The sequence below is a fragment of the Tympanuchus pallidicinctus genome, unplaced genomic scaffold (genome assembly GCF_026119805.1).
Source record: "Tympanuchus pallidicinctus isolate F22 unplaced genomic scaffold, pur_lepc_1.0 scaffold1, whole genome shotgun sequence".
NCBI lineage: Eukaryota > Metazoa > Chordata > Aves > Galliformes > Phasianidae > Tympanuchus > Tympanuchus pallidicinctus.
Window position 1 is genome coordinate 82,144,500 of NW_026294618.1, and position 14,289 is coordinate 82,158,788.

At 39.3% G+C, this 14,289-nt stretch overlaps 1 protein-coding gene across 2 annotated transcripts in view; it reads right to left on the reverse strand.

Annotated features, from left to right (window-relative positions):
* RBKS (ribokinase) overlaps positions 1-14,289 on the reverse strand; it is a 66,292-nt gene that overhangs the window by 10,014 nt on the left and 41,989 nt on the right. For both annotated transcript variants that reach the window (XM_052683348.1, XM_052683357.1), the window contains one exon: positions 8,581-8,769. In XM_052683348.1, coding sequence (XP_052539308.1) covers positions 8,581-8,769 — 189 coding nt within the window. The remainder of the gene's footprint in view (positions 1-8,580; positions 8,770-14,289) is intronic.

Genomic DNA, 14,289 nt, shown 5'->3' on the forward strand with positions numbered 1-14,289 from the left:
AAATCAAGAAAAGGGATGTGGCACATTCTGCTGCAATGATTCTGATTTGTGTTGCAAGACATAGTTAGCCCAAGAGAAGAAATAAAAGAGTCATTTCCTAATTTATTCTCAACCTGTATAAATTATACCATCGTTTCAATTTACAAAAGCAGCCAAGAAGTGAGATGGCAACAAGACAACTTCAAGATATTTCTGAACTCAGCTTCCCCAAACCTCATCAGCTGTAATCTCAGGCCCAAAGGTCTATGCTGTACATTTCTTGCATTCTGGCTCCATAATAAAACACTTGGCTTGATGCATAACAGCTGTCAGTATCTCTCCCTCTTTCTGTCCAGACTTGGGTTAACCTCCCAACTAGAGTATTTCTCAGTATGACAATAGTGCAGCCTCAGCACCTGTCATCGTAGCACATTGCTACAATCCTCTTGCAGCCCCTTCAAGAAGCATCCAATGCAAAGCAACTACTGCATACTTTGTCATTTATGTGGATGCCTATGATGATAACCCAGTTCTAAAAGAACATCAGTTGACACCCTGACAACATTCTGTCTCCAGTACTAATTTCCTTTAAAGAGAAGCACAGACAAGAAGTTATGGTTTTATCAAGGGAAACAGGTTTGCCTGCCACAGACAAACAGTCCCTGTCTGCTTTTGTTCCTCATCTGCAAAACAGAGGACAGAATTGTACTTGGCCTGATGCTGCAAGTACAGAAGTAGTAAGCAATGTAAAGTGTTTAGCAACTTTATGTATATGTAAACACGTATACTGAACAAATCAGTAGGATGCAATGGTACAAAATGTGATGACATTACACTGATGGTGTGTTCCTTGGCTGCAAAACCAAATAATTTTTAGTGTCACTACAGTAACTTAGACAGAAATTCAGTTTTATATGAGGTTTTTGCTGCCTGGCACTCTGCAATCTTAGAAAACTTAATATTGGTTTTAATGTTCTCTTCTAGTCTACATTTTCATTAAGTAATCCCCTTGTAATTCAAAGCAATTTTGTGGCAAATGCTAATACTGCTTTGGGCCCACTTCTCCCTGTCAGCTGTATCTCTGTTAAATTATGCATTTCCATCTGGAAAGAAACTGCACAGGACTGTAGGCTCTCATCCACTTAGAGTCAGGAATGGAGAGGGATTTAATTAGATGCTCCGTGGTTGAGAAAAGGACTAGAGCAAAGCCTGGGTGGTCTGTGGAATCTTCCACTGGAAAACAAGGCTGCAAATTGTTAAGGTACAAGCCTGCTTCTGTTTGCTCGTTATGTTTACAATGTTTGTACTTACCGATTAACATAAACAGTTACTAAGCAGATAAACAGCGTTTCCTCCCATGACAATGTTGTGTAGAAGTTCAGAGAGTAGCAATACATGCCTGTGCTTCATTTTTGGCCATGTAACCCCAACCCTCTACCTAACTTGAAGCAGAACAATTTTAGCCAGCGCTTCAAATCTGACATTGGTAACATTTTCATCTCTATTCTTCCTATCTGTAAAGTGAAGATAATAGAGCCTTCTTTTCTCAAAAGGGAAAGAGGGAGCATCCAGCTTGCAAAAGTAATAGCTCTCCACCTCTCATTTGGCAGCCAATGCAAATGGAGGCATCAGTGCAATTTCTCTTGTCCCCCATTGCCTACACACACACACACAGCACTGACCAAGTCTGCAAAAACTGAAGTGTGTTGAGAAGGCCTGAATCAGGAGCAGAAAATTGTGATGAGCCAAGCAACTCCCATCTACACTTAACTGTGAGTCAACTCAAACGCAGTGATTTCAGTCATGTGCCCTTTCACAGTTCAGCTGAACTTTACAACATAATAGATGCAGCTTTAAATAGATTTACAGTGCAGATTGCTGATTGGAGTGTCTGGCAAATTAATTTATTCTTCATGGTTTTTCTGGTTCAAAATTCAATGGATTCCATATTTGTAAAAGAGAGAATGCAGAAAGTGGGCTATGACTGAAACTAAACTTATTTATTAACCTATTTTGGTTGCACGTTAAAGAAAGGAAGCTATTGTGATGTTGGTTTGCGGGATGCTAATGGGCACTCTGGGTATAATTACTCTGTGTTGGTGTGTGAATAAACCCCACTGATATATGAGTTGTCTGCCCAATAGTAACTTTTTCACTTTCCTTGAAAGAGAAGATAGAAAAAAAAAAAAAAAAGGAAAGAGAAAAAGAAAGAAAAATACAAAGGAAATGGAGAATGCAGAGGAAAGGGGTGAAAAAGAAGAAAAAAATAGGCAAAGAGAAAAGAAAAAGGGATAAGAAAAAGAAGAAAAAAGAGAAAAAGAAGAAAGAAAAAAAAGGGAAAAGGAAAAAACAGAGAAAAGGAAAAAAAAGAGTTAAAGAAAAATAAAAAGGAAAAAGAAGGAAAGAGCTTGCCTTTGTAGCCATTTTACTCCTTTGTACTGTATCTTTGGATAGGAAGAGGTTAAACACCAACAACATTTTTCTCTTCTTAGCAAGTTACAGAACTGTGCATCAGACACATCGTCTGCCAAATGCTTCATTTACTACCAGCTGCATTTTTACTTTGTTGAGAGATAACTGAAATAAAATCACTGTTCTCTGTGCAAACGGCATGCTAAATAATGTATGGCTACAAGATTATTAAATAGCAAAGGCATTTGATAATATTAGAGTCAACCACAAGTCCCACTTCTGCTGATGCACAGAATTTTGAGTAATTAGTCACTGCACGGAGTGTTGTATTTATATCCCCTTGAGCCTCAGACGTTAGGCCACAAAGTCAGGAGACAAAGAATTGCTGTTATTAGGAGGACTGTTTTGGATTTATTTATATTCTAAGGCTTTACTTCAGTGTCCACTTCACTCCCTGGGCTCAGGCTTCCTCCAAACCAGAAGATACAGTTAAGTCAGAGAATTTTAGTGTAAACCATATTTTGACAGACAAGACCTCTCAACTTCAAGCAAAAGAACTTCAATGAGTTTGTAATGCCCCCAGAGCAGCACAACTGGCCTGAGGTTATATGACAAGCCTGGGAAAAGGCCTCCTAGATTCTGTCCTGATCTCAAACAGACTTCTCATGGTTTATATGCAACACATTAATAGAAGCTCCAATTTATGGATAGATAAATCGGGATACAAAGAGGACAAGTAACTCTTCCAAGGATTTACAGCAAGTCTTTGGCAGAGACCCGCAAATCTTACTCAGTCCTTTGTTTAAATCAGTAAACCACACTGCCTTCTTTAGACCGCAATTACTGCACAGGCCTGAATACTGTGACATATCTAAAATTATATAGCTATGCACTTGGACGAGGCTTTTTTAAAATAAAGATTGCATGACACCCTCAGAGCCGAACACAAAGCTGCTCAGTGAGCGCTCTGCTGCTTAAAGACAGCCTTCTAAATCCCCTCCCATCATAAAAGAGCTAGATTTAATATACTGTAAGAGAGAAACTTAATAGGATTTGAACATAAAACTTCTGACAAATTCATATGGTAGCAACGAGCCTTCCTTTTGGAGAACTGACATGAAAAAATAATAGTAACTTTTATGATTATGACAAATAGTGTGTATCATCCAACTCTGAGAACGCCGCGCAGGCTACGCAGAATGAATTATACACTGTCAGATTTCAGGCATAACTGAGTCGATTAAATTTGAATTTTAGCGTGTCTCAGAACTGTGCTGCTTCTTTATAAGCATGTCATCACAACTGGTGGTGACACACTTATCGCATGGTGACACACAAGAAAGGCATACTTATTGTACGGTGACTTACATTTCCTCAGCTTTCTGCAGTAGGTTGTGCACTCTCTTTACCTGGAAGGCACAGCTAGACAGGGTAGATGCTAGTAGTACAAGAAATCTAATGATTGTGCATAGAAAAACCTTGAAATTAAACCACCCAAGTTCTTAATGAGATTTAAAAGAGGTAGCAGGGACTTGAGATTACTGGGGCACCAGAGAGATTCCAAATTTTCATCTAAATATTGTGTGCTCAAGTGTCTCCATCTTCCTTTGCAGAGAACACATCCATCCCCAACCCAGACATGCAGATTCATTATCTTCTGATTCTAAGCTTGCAGATGCAGGACCTTTGTGCACACACCTGCCCGTGGACACCTAAAAGTCAAGCAGAAGCTGAACATCTTATGCACATCAGCTACACTGTATTTTTAAAATACTGGATGGGGTGGAAATTATGTTACCCAAACTGATGCAAGCGTGTATGGATGTTATTCAGCATCTTGATTCAAACTGGGGTCTGGAGCAAACCACAGGTTACAAAAAGTAGCCCTGGAGTGCTTCCCTCCCCAGAGTGACCTCAAGACTGCAGCCTGGAAATCCGGACTTGTGGTAGGGCAGCTCTTACTTGCACAGAGAGTGCTCCATTTTCCACTAAAGCCTCACACAGGAGAGATTCAGCCTGCCCAGAGCATTGCCCTAGGCCTCTGGGCTGCCTTGCTTGTGGAGGAGACCTGGCATGGCCAACCCTCCCAAGGCACCAGAGCCCAGGGCTCCAACGTAACCCAAATGACCCTCTCAAGCTCAGACTCCAGAGCCTGGGGCTCCTAGGAGTCCTGGTGGCCTCCACCATGCCCACTTGCAGATGCCAGGCCTCTGCTCCTCCAGTGAGTGATGGCAGCAACCACTGAGGCTCGGCTCTGTCCCTGGCTGCTGCTTGATGCTGTCGGCTCGGTGAGATCCCATAATGCTTTTTGAAAATGGAACTAATCTGACTGCTGGCCAAATTCCAGCTTTGGGTAATTACATTCTTCTGACAAATTTTTCTTGGCAGTTTCAACAGAATATAATTAGTAAATGTAAATAGATGTAAACAGTGCTGTAAATTACGCTTTGTGTGATTGTCAGAAGCTGAGGGGGATAGCAGGGGTGAAGGTGCAGAAAGAGCAGAGCACCGTTCCCCAGCATGCACGATGTGGCGGCCATCCCTGTCAGCAGGCTGGGCATGCCTCTGCCACGACAGTGCGTGCGTGGCAGCAGCAGATGTCACAACCCGGGTTCACTGTGTGGCTCATCATACAGATCACCGGCTTTACCTCAAGTACCATTTTGACCTGACAGTGTTCGGTCATGTCCCACAGCTGTGCTCACAAGCAGCTGCTGTGCTCCACCTCAGCTGCGCTTCTGCTCCAGCAGCAGGCGAATGGCTTCCAAAGACACACACACGCAACTGCAGAACACGTGCACATCAAAGTATTGATTGCTATGAAATGCTTATCAAATTTTGTCAGTGGCTTGTGCAACCTTCTGCCACTGAATGGAATTACATAATTAACTCTCAAACCTATTTCAATGCACCTAATTTCAGGTAAAGTAGAAATAGCTTCTACGAAAAATAAAGGCATATTTTTAAGTACATGTAGCTAAGTAGCTGTAACAGCAGCTATATAGAGTAATGAAAAGAGATTACAACGTGCATTTTAGTTTTCTTCTGTTATCTATATATTATTACGTATTGTGTATCAAATGTCAAAATAGCTAGCAGAAGCCAGCAAAGTGAAGGGAAAGTTTATTTTTTTAACAAAACCTTATTGCATTATTTAGCTATAATAGGAGAAACAGATGTTACAGCTTTACAATACTGTGTCTTGCAAAACTTCCTTCTAAATGACTATTCGTGCTCTACATGTTTTGGACTGTGCATGGAGAGCTCTGCTAACAGTTATGGGAAGCATCGCATACATTAGTAAAACCCACATTAAGATAATTAGTGCTAAAAAGAATCAACAAGCTTTTTTTTTTTTCCTTTTTCTTTATAGTATTGATTTAGTGTGGGTGAGAAATGCCAGATTTTCAGTCTTGAAGATTCATGTTCCACCACAGAGCAGGAGATGGAGCCAGCTTTTCTCAGTGTTCTGCCAATAAACTCTCTGATTAACCGTCTCACGAGCTAGGCAGGAGATTCAGGCTTTATCGTCTTTGATCCTTAGTCTCTCTAACAGACCTAGAGAATAGGGGACTGCCTGGGACAAGGAACTCTAATCTTGTATCTCTGTGGCTGTACCTACCCTAACATTTTCTCAGCAGCAATTTTCAATATTGTTGACAATGAAAATGATCAGGAGGCAGTACTGAAGCTGCACTGTTGCAGAGGTGGCTCGGGCAGAGATCTATGGGGAAGCTTTTTACAGCAGAGGAGGGCTTTGTGCCTCATTTTGTAACTTATGTATATCCTCTAAACTGCAAACTCCATTCTAATACATATGTTTCCATAAGGGCTCTGTAACCTTTAAAAATCCAATGAAGGGTTTTACATATCACTGAAATCTTTGTCTGATGGCAACTTTACCTTCTGCAGATCCAAGCAATGCCAATACACAGACATGTTATCAAATGTGATTGGATTACAGCAGCTTAAAAAAATTACAGCCCGGTCCCTCAAAACTTTGCTTACTGCTAAATTGTAGGCTTAGAGCATGTGCATGAACAGCTCTGACTACACTGTGGATGGGCATTTCTTGCTAAACCACCACAACTTGAGTTTATTCTCTTCGGAAAGGAGCCACTGTAGCTATGCATATGAGAAGAGTAACAAGTCTTATTAGAACTTTCAGTACTTCCTTTAGTTGCAGAGGTAGGCAGGTTAGTTGAGGATGATATTATTTTGTTTGAGGTTCAGTAGGGTTGCTTTAAAACCACTTGCTTTCAGGCAAAGTGATAATCAGTCTAAGCAGTATAAGACTTTTATAGTGGAAGGCCAACACATCTTTTTTTCATTCAATCTGCAAGAATAAACTGAGCACAGCTGTTTTACTGAAAACAACCCACTGGTATTTAAGCAGATTAACAAAATTAACTGTGAAAATCCTCTGCTATAGGAAAGCCAATAACCTGTTGGCCACAAGGAGGCAGGGCAAGGATTCAGTAAACGCAAGTAATTGCTTTTACATAAAAGAAAGAAAAAAGAAAAAAGAAAAAAAAATGAGTGTTAAATTAGTTCAGTCATGAAACTCTGAACTGCTAGGGAAGATAAAAAGCACTTTCCAGTCAGTGTGTGGTTTCAGGATTGCTGTTTTAGACCAACAGCAGCAAATATCTTAAGATATTAAACAATAGCTTATGTGGCAGCAATTTTCTGCTTCTTTTGAAGGAGCACATCACACATGTTTTTTCTTCATCACTTCTGTGTGATGTGCACTAGAAAAGAAGGCTCACATGCTGAGCTTTGATAGCAAGGGTGGATTTACCAAAAGAGAGCAAGAAGCCATACAGTCAAGTTCTCAACATTTTGTTCCAAAGCTAATAAATCCTGCTTCTTAGCAAGCATCGAGGCAGGCCTGGGAGCTCTATCTTTCATTGCAGCACTTCTAATTCTGGACTAAAAGTAGGCAGGTAGGCGTCTGTGTACCGTACCAGGTACCTTACACACAGTACAGTACAGGAACATTTCCTCTATTTGGAATTGTAGGGCACTCCAAAATGAACTCTAACTCAAGTTCAAACTTCTAAATGACAAAAGGGGCAAAAGGTGACACAGTATTCATGTATCGAAAAGAATTACATTTAACAGTGAAACAAAACCTTCCGCAGTATTAACATATAACACTCCAGATCTATCAGCGATGTTCAGTTTCATATGTGACTGTACTGCAAGCTCTGCCACTGTGTGCTACTGAGCTAGGTAATTTCAGCCCCTGTGCCTCTGTTTTCTCATCTTTTAAACAGTTGCTTTTCTTCTTTGTGAAGCAGTATGAGGTCCACGGATAAAAAACATGCTAAGAGAACTAGTTATTATTAATGCAATTCAGATATGGAATGCACCAGATGGTAAAATCTCCAGGATTTTAATGAACTATTGTAACAGAACATATGTAATATGACGTTATTGTAAGAGGCATTTAAATGTATAGTTAGTACATACAACGTGACCTGCTCTGCTCTCTGTAACTCCACTGGAATTATTTTGGATTTATGTCAGATAATACTAGGAACACAAAATAGCCCCATATGTGCAATGTGGTAAGGTTTTCATAGCAATGCAATCTTAACTATTGCCTTTCCTGTTTTTAGTTTTTGCCTAATGGCAAAGAATAAGCTATTATTCATTAGCTAGCATCATAAAACAGTTAATTGTGAAGCAGCAAGAACTTTTCCTTCTTATTAACTATATTCTGTAAAGATTATGTCTTTGATACACCTTATGCTACATTTGGACAGCAACTCATGCTTGTGTCAAAAGAGCCAAACATTCAGTTTCAGTTTGTTAGGGCAGTAATATCTCCTTTTTCCCGCAGCACTGGAGTTCTGGACGTTATGGATAACACACGTGGGGAAGTGTGAACTGCAGCTCAGGCCTCTGGCATGGCACATTATAGTCAGAGGCAGGTACTGACTTCAGTACAGGAAAACATGGAGATACTCTCATGCATAATAATTCTAGCATATCTACAATACAGACTATAAAACTGAAGTGAACTGACATTTAATATACGAGAGGCTGGAAGCAAGCTATCAATTTCACATCATAAATTAACCTTTGTACTCGTGCCCAAAGATTTGGCTGATTACTCATTGCCATCCCTTAGTGCTTAAGCAGTCTTTTCCAAAGCAAGGCAGTTAAACCACAAAAACGTACCGTAGTGTCCACAGCCCTGACCTTCTCAGCAGGAACGTGCTTTGGAATGGGTTCTTCTACTGATATCATCATGCAGCCTTCTGCTCCAAGAGTAACAATTACGAGCTTACACCCTCTTTCTAACAGCATGCGTCCCACCTTTTCAGCATCTTCAAGGTTGCCAACTGGGATGCCCGTTAAAATTTCCGCCTGGAAAATAACCCACGCAAATGAAAATCATAATCTGATAGCATTCAGTTTTGGACAGCAGTTGCTTTTGAAAACAGTACTTAATATCATTTTAGAAATGTGTCTTATGAGATGATCATGAAACCACTTCCTACGCTGATATTCAGCTATGTCATGCTCCTTGTTTGAAATCAGCATGTACTTCAGGCACAGAAGATTAGTAGAGAGCAGCCTAGGCAGAGACACAGGAAGCATGGGTTCTGTTCCAGCTTCTACAATTTGCCTCCCATGCAACCTTTACCAAATCACATTTCTCCTGCATGCCCTGGTTTCTTCATTCTGAAACGGACACAATGACACAGTCTTGGTAAAAGCATTTTGCTGTCTAATGTGAAAATGCTACACGGCAGCTCAGTCACTACTCTTGGGGGATATTTATCACTATACAAGAAAACTTTTACAGTTCTCAGGGTTCAGCTAGTGAGAAATCTCTTCAAGGAAAAAAAAACAAAAACACAAAAGTGCTCAACTGGTAAACTTGACCACTGAGTTTACTTTAATATGTATTTTTAGATAAGAATACCTAAAAGTCATCTGAAGCTCTCTTTAGGCAAAGGCCCATCACAAGATGATTATATATTTGAGTGTCCATAGTCCTCTGCCAGGGCTGAGACTCTTTTGTGTTGGCTCTGTACAAACAGAGATAAACTTCTCTTCTAACAGATGGTGACCCTAAGTCAACTTCTCCCAGTTGGCTCTTAAAATTAATCTCTTCTAGTTCCATGCACCTAAAAGCAAAATTCCCCAAAAATCTGCAGTGAAGACTTCAGAACTAAATATCCTTTTCTTCACTTCATACATTTTCCTGATGGCATCTCATTTGCCATGTACTTTTTTTGGCAAATGATCCATGACAAGAGTCGGACAGGAAGAAAAGGAAAATACAGTATGTTTTAACTGAAACAGTCTAGCAAGCAGTATTCCTCCTGCCTACTAGAGTATGACTTATTTGTAGGTAAACTGGCACACTGTATACTGTTGTCTTTACTATATATTGTCTCGCTTGTCTGAGAAGAGGGAAGTCGTACTTTATCTTGAACTACAAGACTGCTGCTTCCTGAATAACGCAGTCTGAAGCAGTTTCAAATAACCATCTATTAACTGGACATAACTTTCATGGTCTTGGGGCTTGTTTTCAGTAGAAAACTTACTTTGGAACCTTTTCACCAGCTACGCGTCCTAACTTCTACCACATGGACAACTCAGCTTCCTGGGAAACAGCTGCTGAAATATTTCAAACTACCTTTCTCTGCATTACAGAAACTTGAAATCAGCACGCATATTTCTTTCCGAAACAGAACATACAACACAGTGGTTGAACAACTGCTCCAGAAGTACAGGCACGCTTGTCCTGCAGAGGGAGGCAGGGCAGACAGCTGGGGACAGGAACTACTACAGCCATCCCCAAGCAAGCCGCCCCCACTTGTGACTCAGAGGCCTCATAGCTTGCCACTGTCATTTCCTGTGTTTCAGCCTGACCCAGAACAGAGAAGTCACCCTTAGGCTCCGAAGGGCCAGCATATGCCAACGCACTGCCTTAGGGTTTGTTTTATCATGAACAGAGTACCTACTGGTTTGAATTTTGGAACTGACAGGATCTAGTCCTGCAGTCCCTACTGGGACAAACGCACAGATGTTTTCAGGAGCTGTTAATTTGATAACTACAAGGCAGGATTCAGTGTGGCAAGACTCGGTGGGTATAACATGTATACACAATTTAAAACTTTTTTTGTTTTTTAAGCCACACTGATCCCAGACAAAAATAAAGTAAGGTTTAGATTATAAGGTAGCAAATAATTCTACTCAGTTTTTCTTTGGCAAGTCACCAGACTGATGAAAATTTTCTTGCAGCAGAAACTATTTAGACAAATTAGATGTATTTAAGTTTTTTAAAGGGTATAAAAGTATTTTCAAATACGAGAATTTGTTTCAAAAATACCCAACCAAGTATTTTGAATACATTGTCATGCAAGGTTTGCAAGGAATCAGTACACCAATAATGGCTTTGGAGTGACTAGGGACATATAATAAATAGTATTAAAATACATATAGTCTATTCTGATAACCAAGAGACTGAGTTGTCTGTGTCTCTTACTGAATTTGGAGATCTCAGGAGCAGGAACTGTGTGTTCCCATATTCATAATACTTAGCACAAGAACAAAAATGGATTACCAAAATGCACACACTACTCCTTGAATGAAACTGACTAAAGGAATTTATAACATACTTCAATGATGTGCAGTAATTCCAAACGCTCAACATGCTGTAAAGTCTCAAGGAAGAAAATGGATGTGGTTATGGAAAAGAAACAGTCCAACTTTGGCTTATTTACCTGGAGTTTACACTTCTTTAAGCTTATGAGAAAGATAAATATTTAAACATAATATTCTTCCTAATGAGACATATATTGTGTAACATACCCCTTTTTGTGATAGCTGTGCCCCAAGCCAACAGGATTTTTTGTCTGGGTTGTGAAAAGTTATTTGGGGACTGATAATGTGACAGGTTTTGCAGAAACCTTTCTTCTTGCCTTCGTACTGCTTACACCAATAAACACATTTATTTTGAACCAAAGTCTGTATAAAAGTAGATCTTCAGTTGCTTGCAACCATTATCATCTAACTCATCTATAGCAGGATTGTAAAACTAAAACACTCTGGAACAAGCTGGAAGAACCATAAAAGCAGCAGAAGCCAGACAGATTTTGTGCCAATAATTAGAGATTGCTGTAAATGTCAACTGATGTTAAATACTGTGGTTAGATTTTAAGTTCCTCCCTTCAGTAGAATCTTATAAAAAAAAGAAAAGAAAAAAAAAAGGCAAAACAAAACAAACTACAGTGCAACTGAAGGAAATAACTAATATTTACGTAAAGGAAAAAAATTAAATAACAATACTAAAAGTTCAGAGTGGACATTTGCCATAGTACTGTACAGAAGAGCAGCAAATAAATAAATTTATTTTCCTGTGCTGGTCTCATGAAGCTCCTCACTTAGATGGTCTAACTAAAGCTAGAGGACATTCCACAAACCTGCTGTCAGGAAAAAAAAAAAATATATATATATATATATATATATATATGTAATTAAACTACAGAGAATTTTCTATATTTTGTTTACAAAAGTAGAAGAAAAATTTATCTGAAGCTTTTAACTGATACAAAGGTTCTTGGCAATACTCCTCATTATTCTCTGTTAATTATTCTTGTCTCTTTAGACTGTGGAGTCTAGTTGCAGTCCGCTGACACAAATCAGCACTGATACAGAAAAAAAATGGTCCTGCTTTGCCTTTCACTCCTGTCCACATGGCCCATTCTCTTGTGCAAGCACAGCTATTTGTGTGGCCAGGAAATAAGCTGGATTGAAAAGCAGATCTGTGCTAAAATTAAGCCCAAACTAAAATAAGATAAAGTGAAACAATTGACTCCTTTCAACATCAGTACTAGTTTGCACTGGCTAAAAGTGATAAAGAAACCATGATGTAGATCTTTGCCAAGTGTTTCTAGCAGTGGTGCATGCAGGGCACTCCATGGCCTACACAGCCTCTTTCAGGGAAAAGTGCTGGATCCTCTTGCCTGGCATTTGTGAGACCAAATCTTCAGGACAATCTAGTCTTGAGATCCCTGGCAGAAGTAAGACACTGACATACTACACAAGCCCAGTGGGAGGCCAGCAAAACAGGTAGGGACCAGAGCGTAGGACATACAAGCAGCAGCTGGGAGAAGCAGCTCTGTTCAGCCTCAAAAACCTAAGGCTAGGGAGAGATCTAATTGCTGGCTACAACAATTTAATGTGTGTATAATAGAGAAGAGAGAACCACTCTTCTTGGAGCTGCACAAGAATAGGGCTAGACTCAACTGGCACAAGCTGGAACATGGAAAATTCCAGCATTAGGAAAAACTTTTTCACTACCAGAGTGATGCAGCACTCGAGCAGGTATCCAAAACGGGGCACGGGCTCCCCATCCCCGGAGATTCAAAACTTGAAAGGAGAAACCCTGAGTGATCTGACCGAAGCTAGCACTTCTTCACCAGGACTGAGATCTCCAGAGGCTTGTTCCTACTCAACAAACAGAAACTGATGAGATGACAAAAAATGTGAACTCTTCAGTGAGAAGTCCATCTTTGGCTTTAGTATCCACGAAGCACCAGCACAAGGCAACTTTGCAAACGTTGCCAGGAACAGAAATCATAATAATAAGCAAACTACCAGGCTTAAGGCTAACTTATCTAAAATTACATATGACAATTTAAAATACTTTTAATGTTAAGTATTTATATACAGTAAGCCAGTTGGCTACAAACTTGGCTGTATCTGATTTCTAAGATTTCTTTGAGAATGACAGAAAAAGAACTTGATCTTGTTAATTCTAACACATGATGAGTCCCAGAGAAGTAGTGAGAGACAGTTTTGGTATATATACAATTGCAAGATCAGGCCGTAAGCCAAGCTAATTCCAGTTGTTTCAAATTATAAAACTTTTATATACATACATGAAGAAATACTTATGCTAGAGTAATTAAAAACTGATTGAAATGAATTGGCTTGAAGCTATTCTCTCCTCTCCCAAAAGTAACATCTTTCATTTTAGACTAAATATGGGAAATTTCATAGTTTCCAGCAACAGATAAAATAGACAAAGTTGGAATTTAAATTAAAATATACTGTGAATTTCCAGCAACTTCTATGTAAGAAGAAATAGTAGCTTTCCTTTACTTACAACAGGAAAGGCAAATTCCTGAGACTATCTCAATTATTAACCAGTCTATATTAATAAGCAAGATCTCAGATGTCCTGCTCTAGGACTTCAGATACAGTTGTATAAGCTTGATATTCTCTGAATCTTGTAAAAGCCATTGCTGTCTACTGATTTTGGACATACTAACAAGAATTTCCATTATTAATATTTCTTTCAAAAATGTTTCAACCTCAGCTAATAGACAATAGCTCAAAGGAAGCAAAATGATAGTAACTATTATTTTGTAATATTTTTATACATCTTGCAGCTTTCTTTAAGAAAATTAGCAATGAATTTATATTTAGATGTACTTTTTCTACCATCAAAACCCTTAAGTATGCTGTCAACATTTAATTAAACATTTGCTAGGCCCTTCTTACTTAGATCAGGAGTCTGATATCCATTTTACATTAGGAAGAAAGAAGTTCCCAGTGTTGCATTAAAAATAGCCTGACATGCCAAATCATTTGCTGCAACCATTTAGGAGTTTTCCTTCTCCTGAAGGGCTCTTCAGTATTCTCTGAGCAGAGAAGCAGCTGTTCTTCAAAACGTTTAGGACCAAATTCAAATTGCTGACATGCAATATATTTTGGTTCCTAACCTGCAGGGCTCTGTAATTGCACGCACACACTAAATAAGAAAAACAACACATGAACTCTATTGACATTGTGGTTGTGCCTAGGGCCATACTACAGTAAGGAAAAAAAAAATGGAAAGAAAAAAAAAAGGTAAGCATTCCAAAG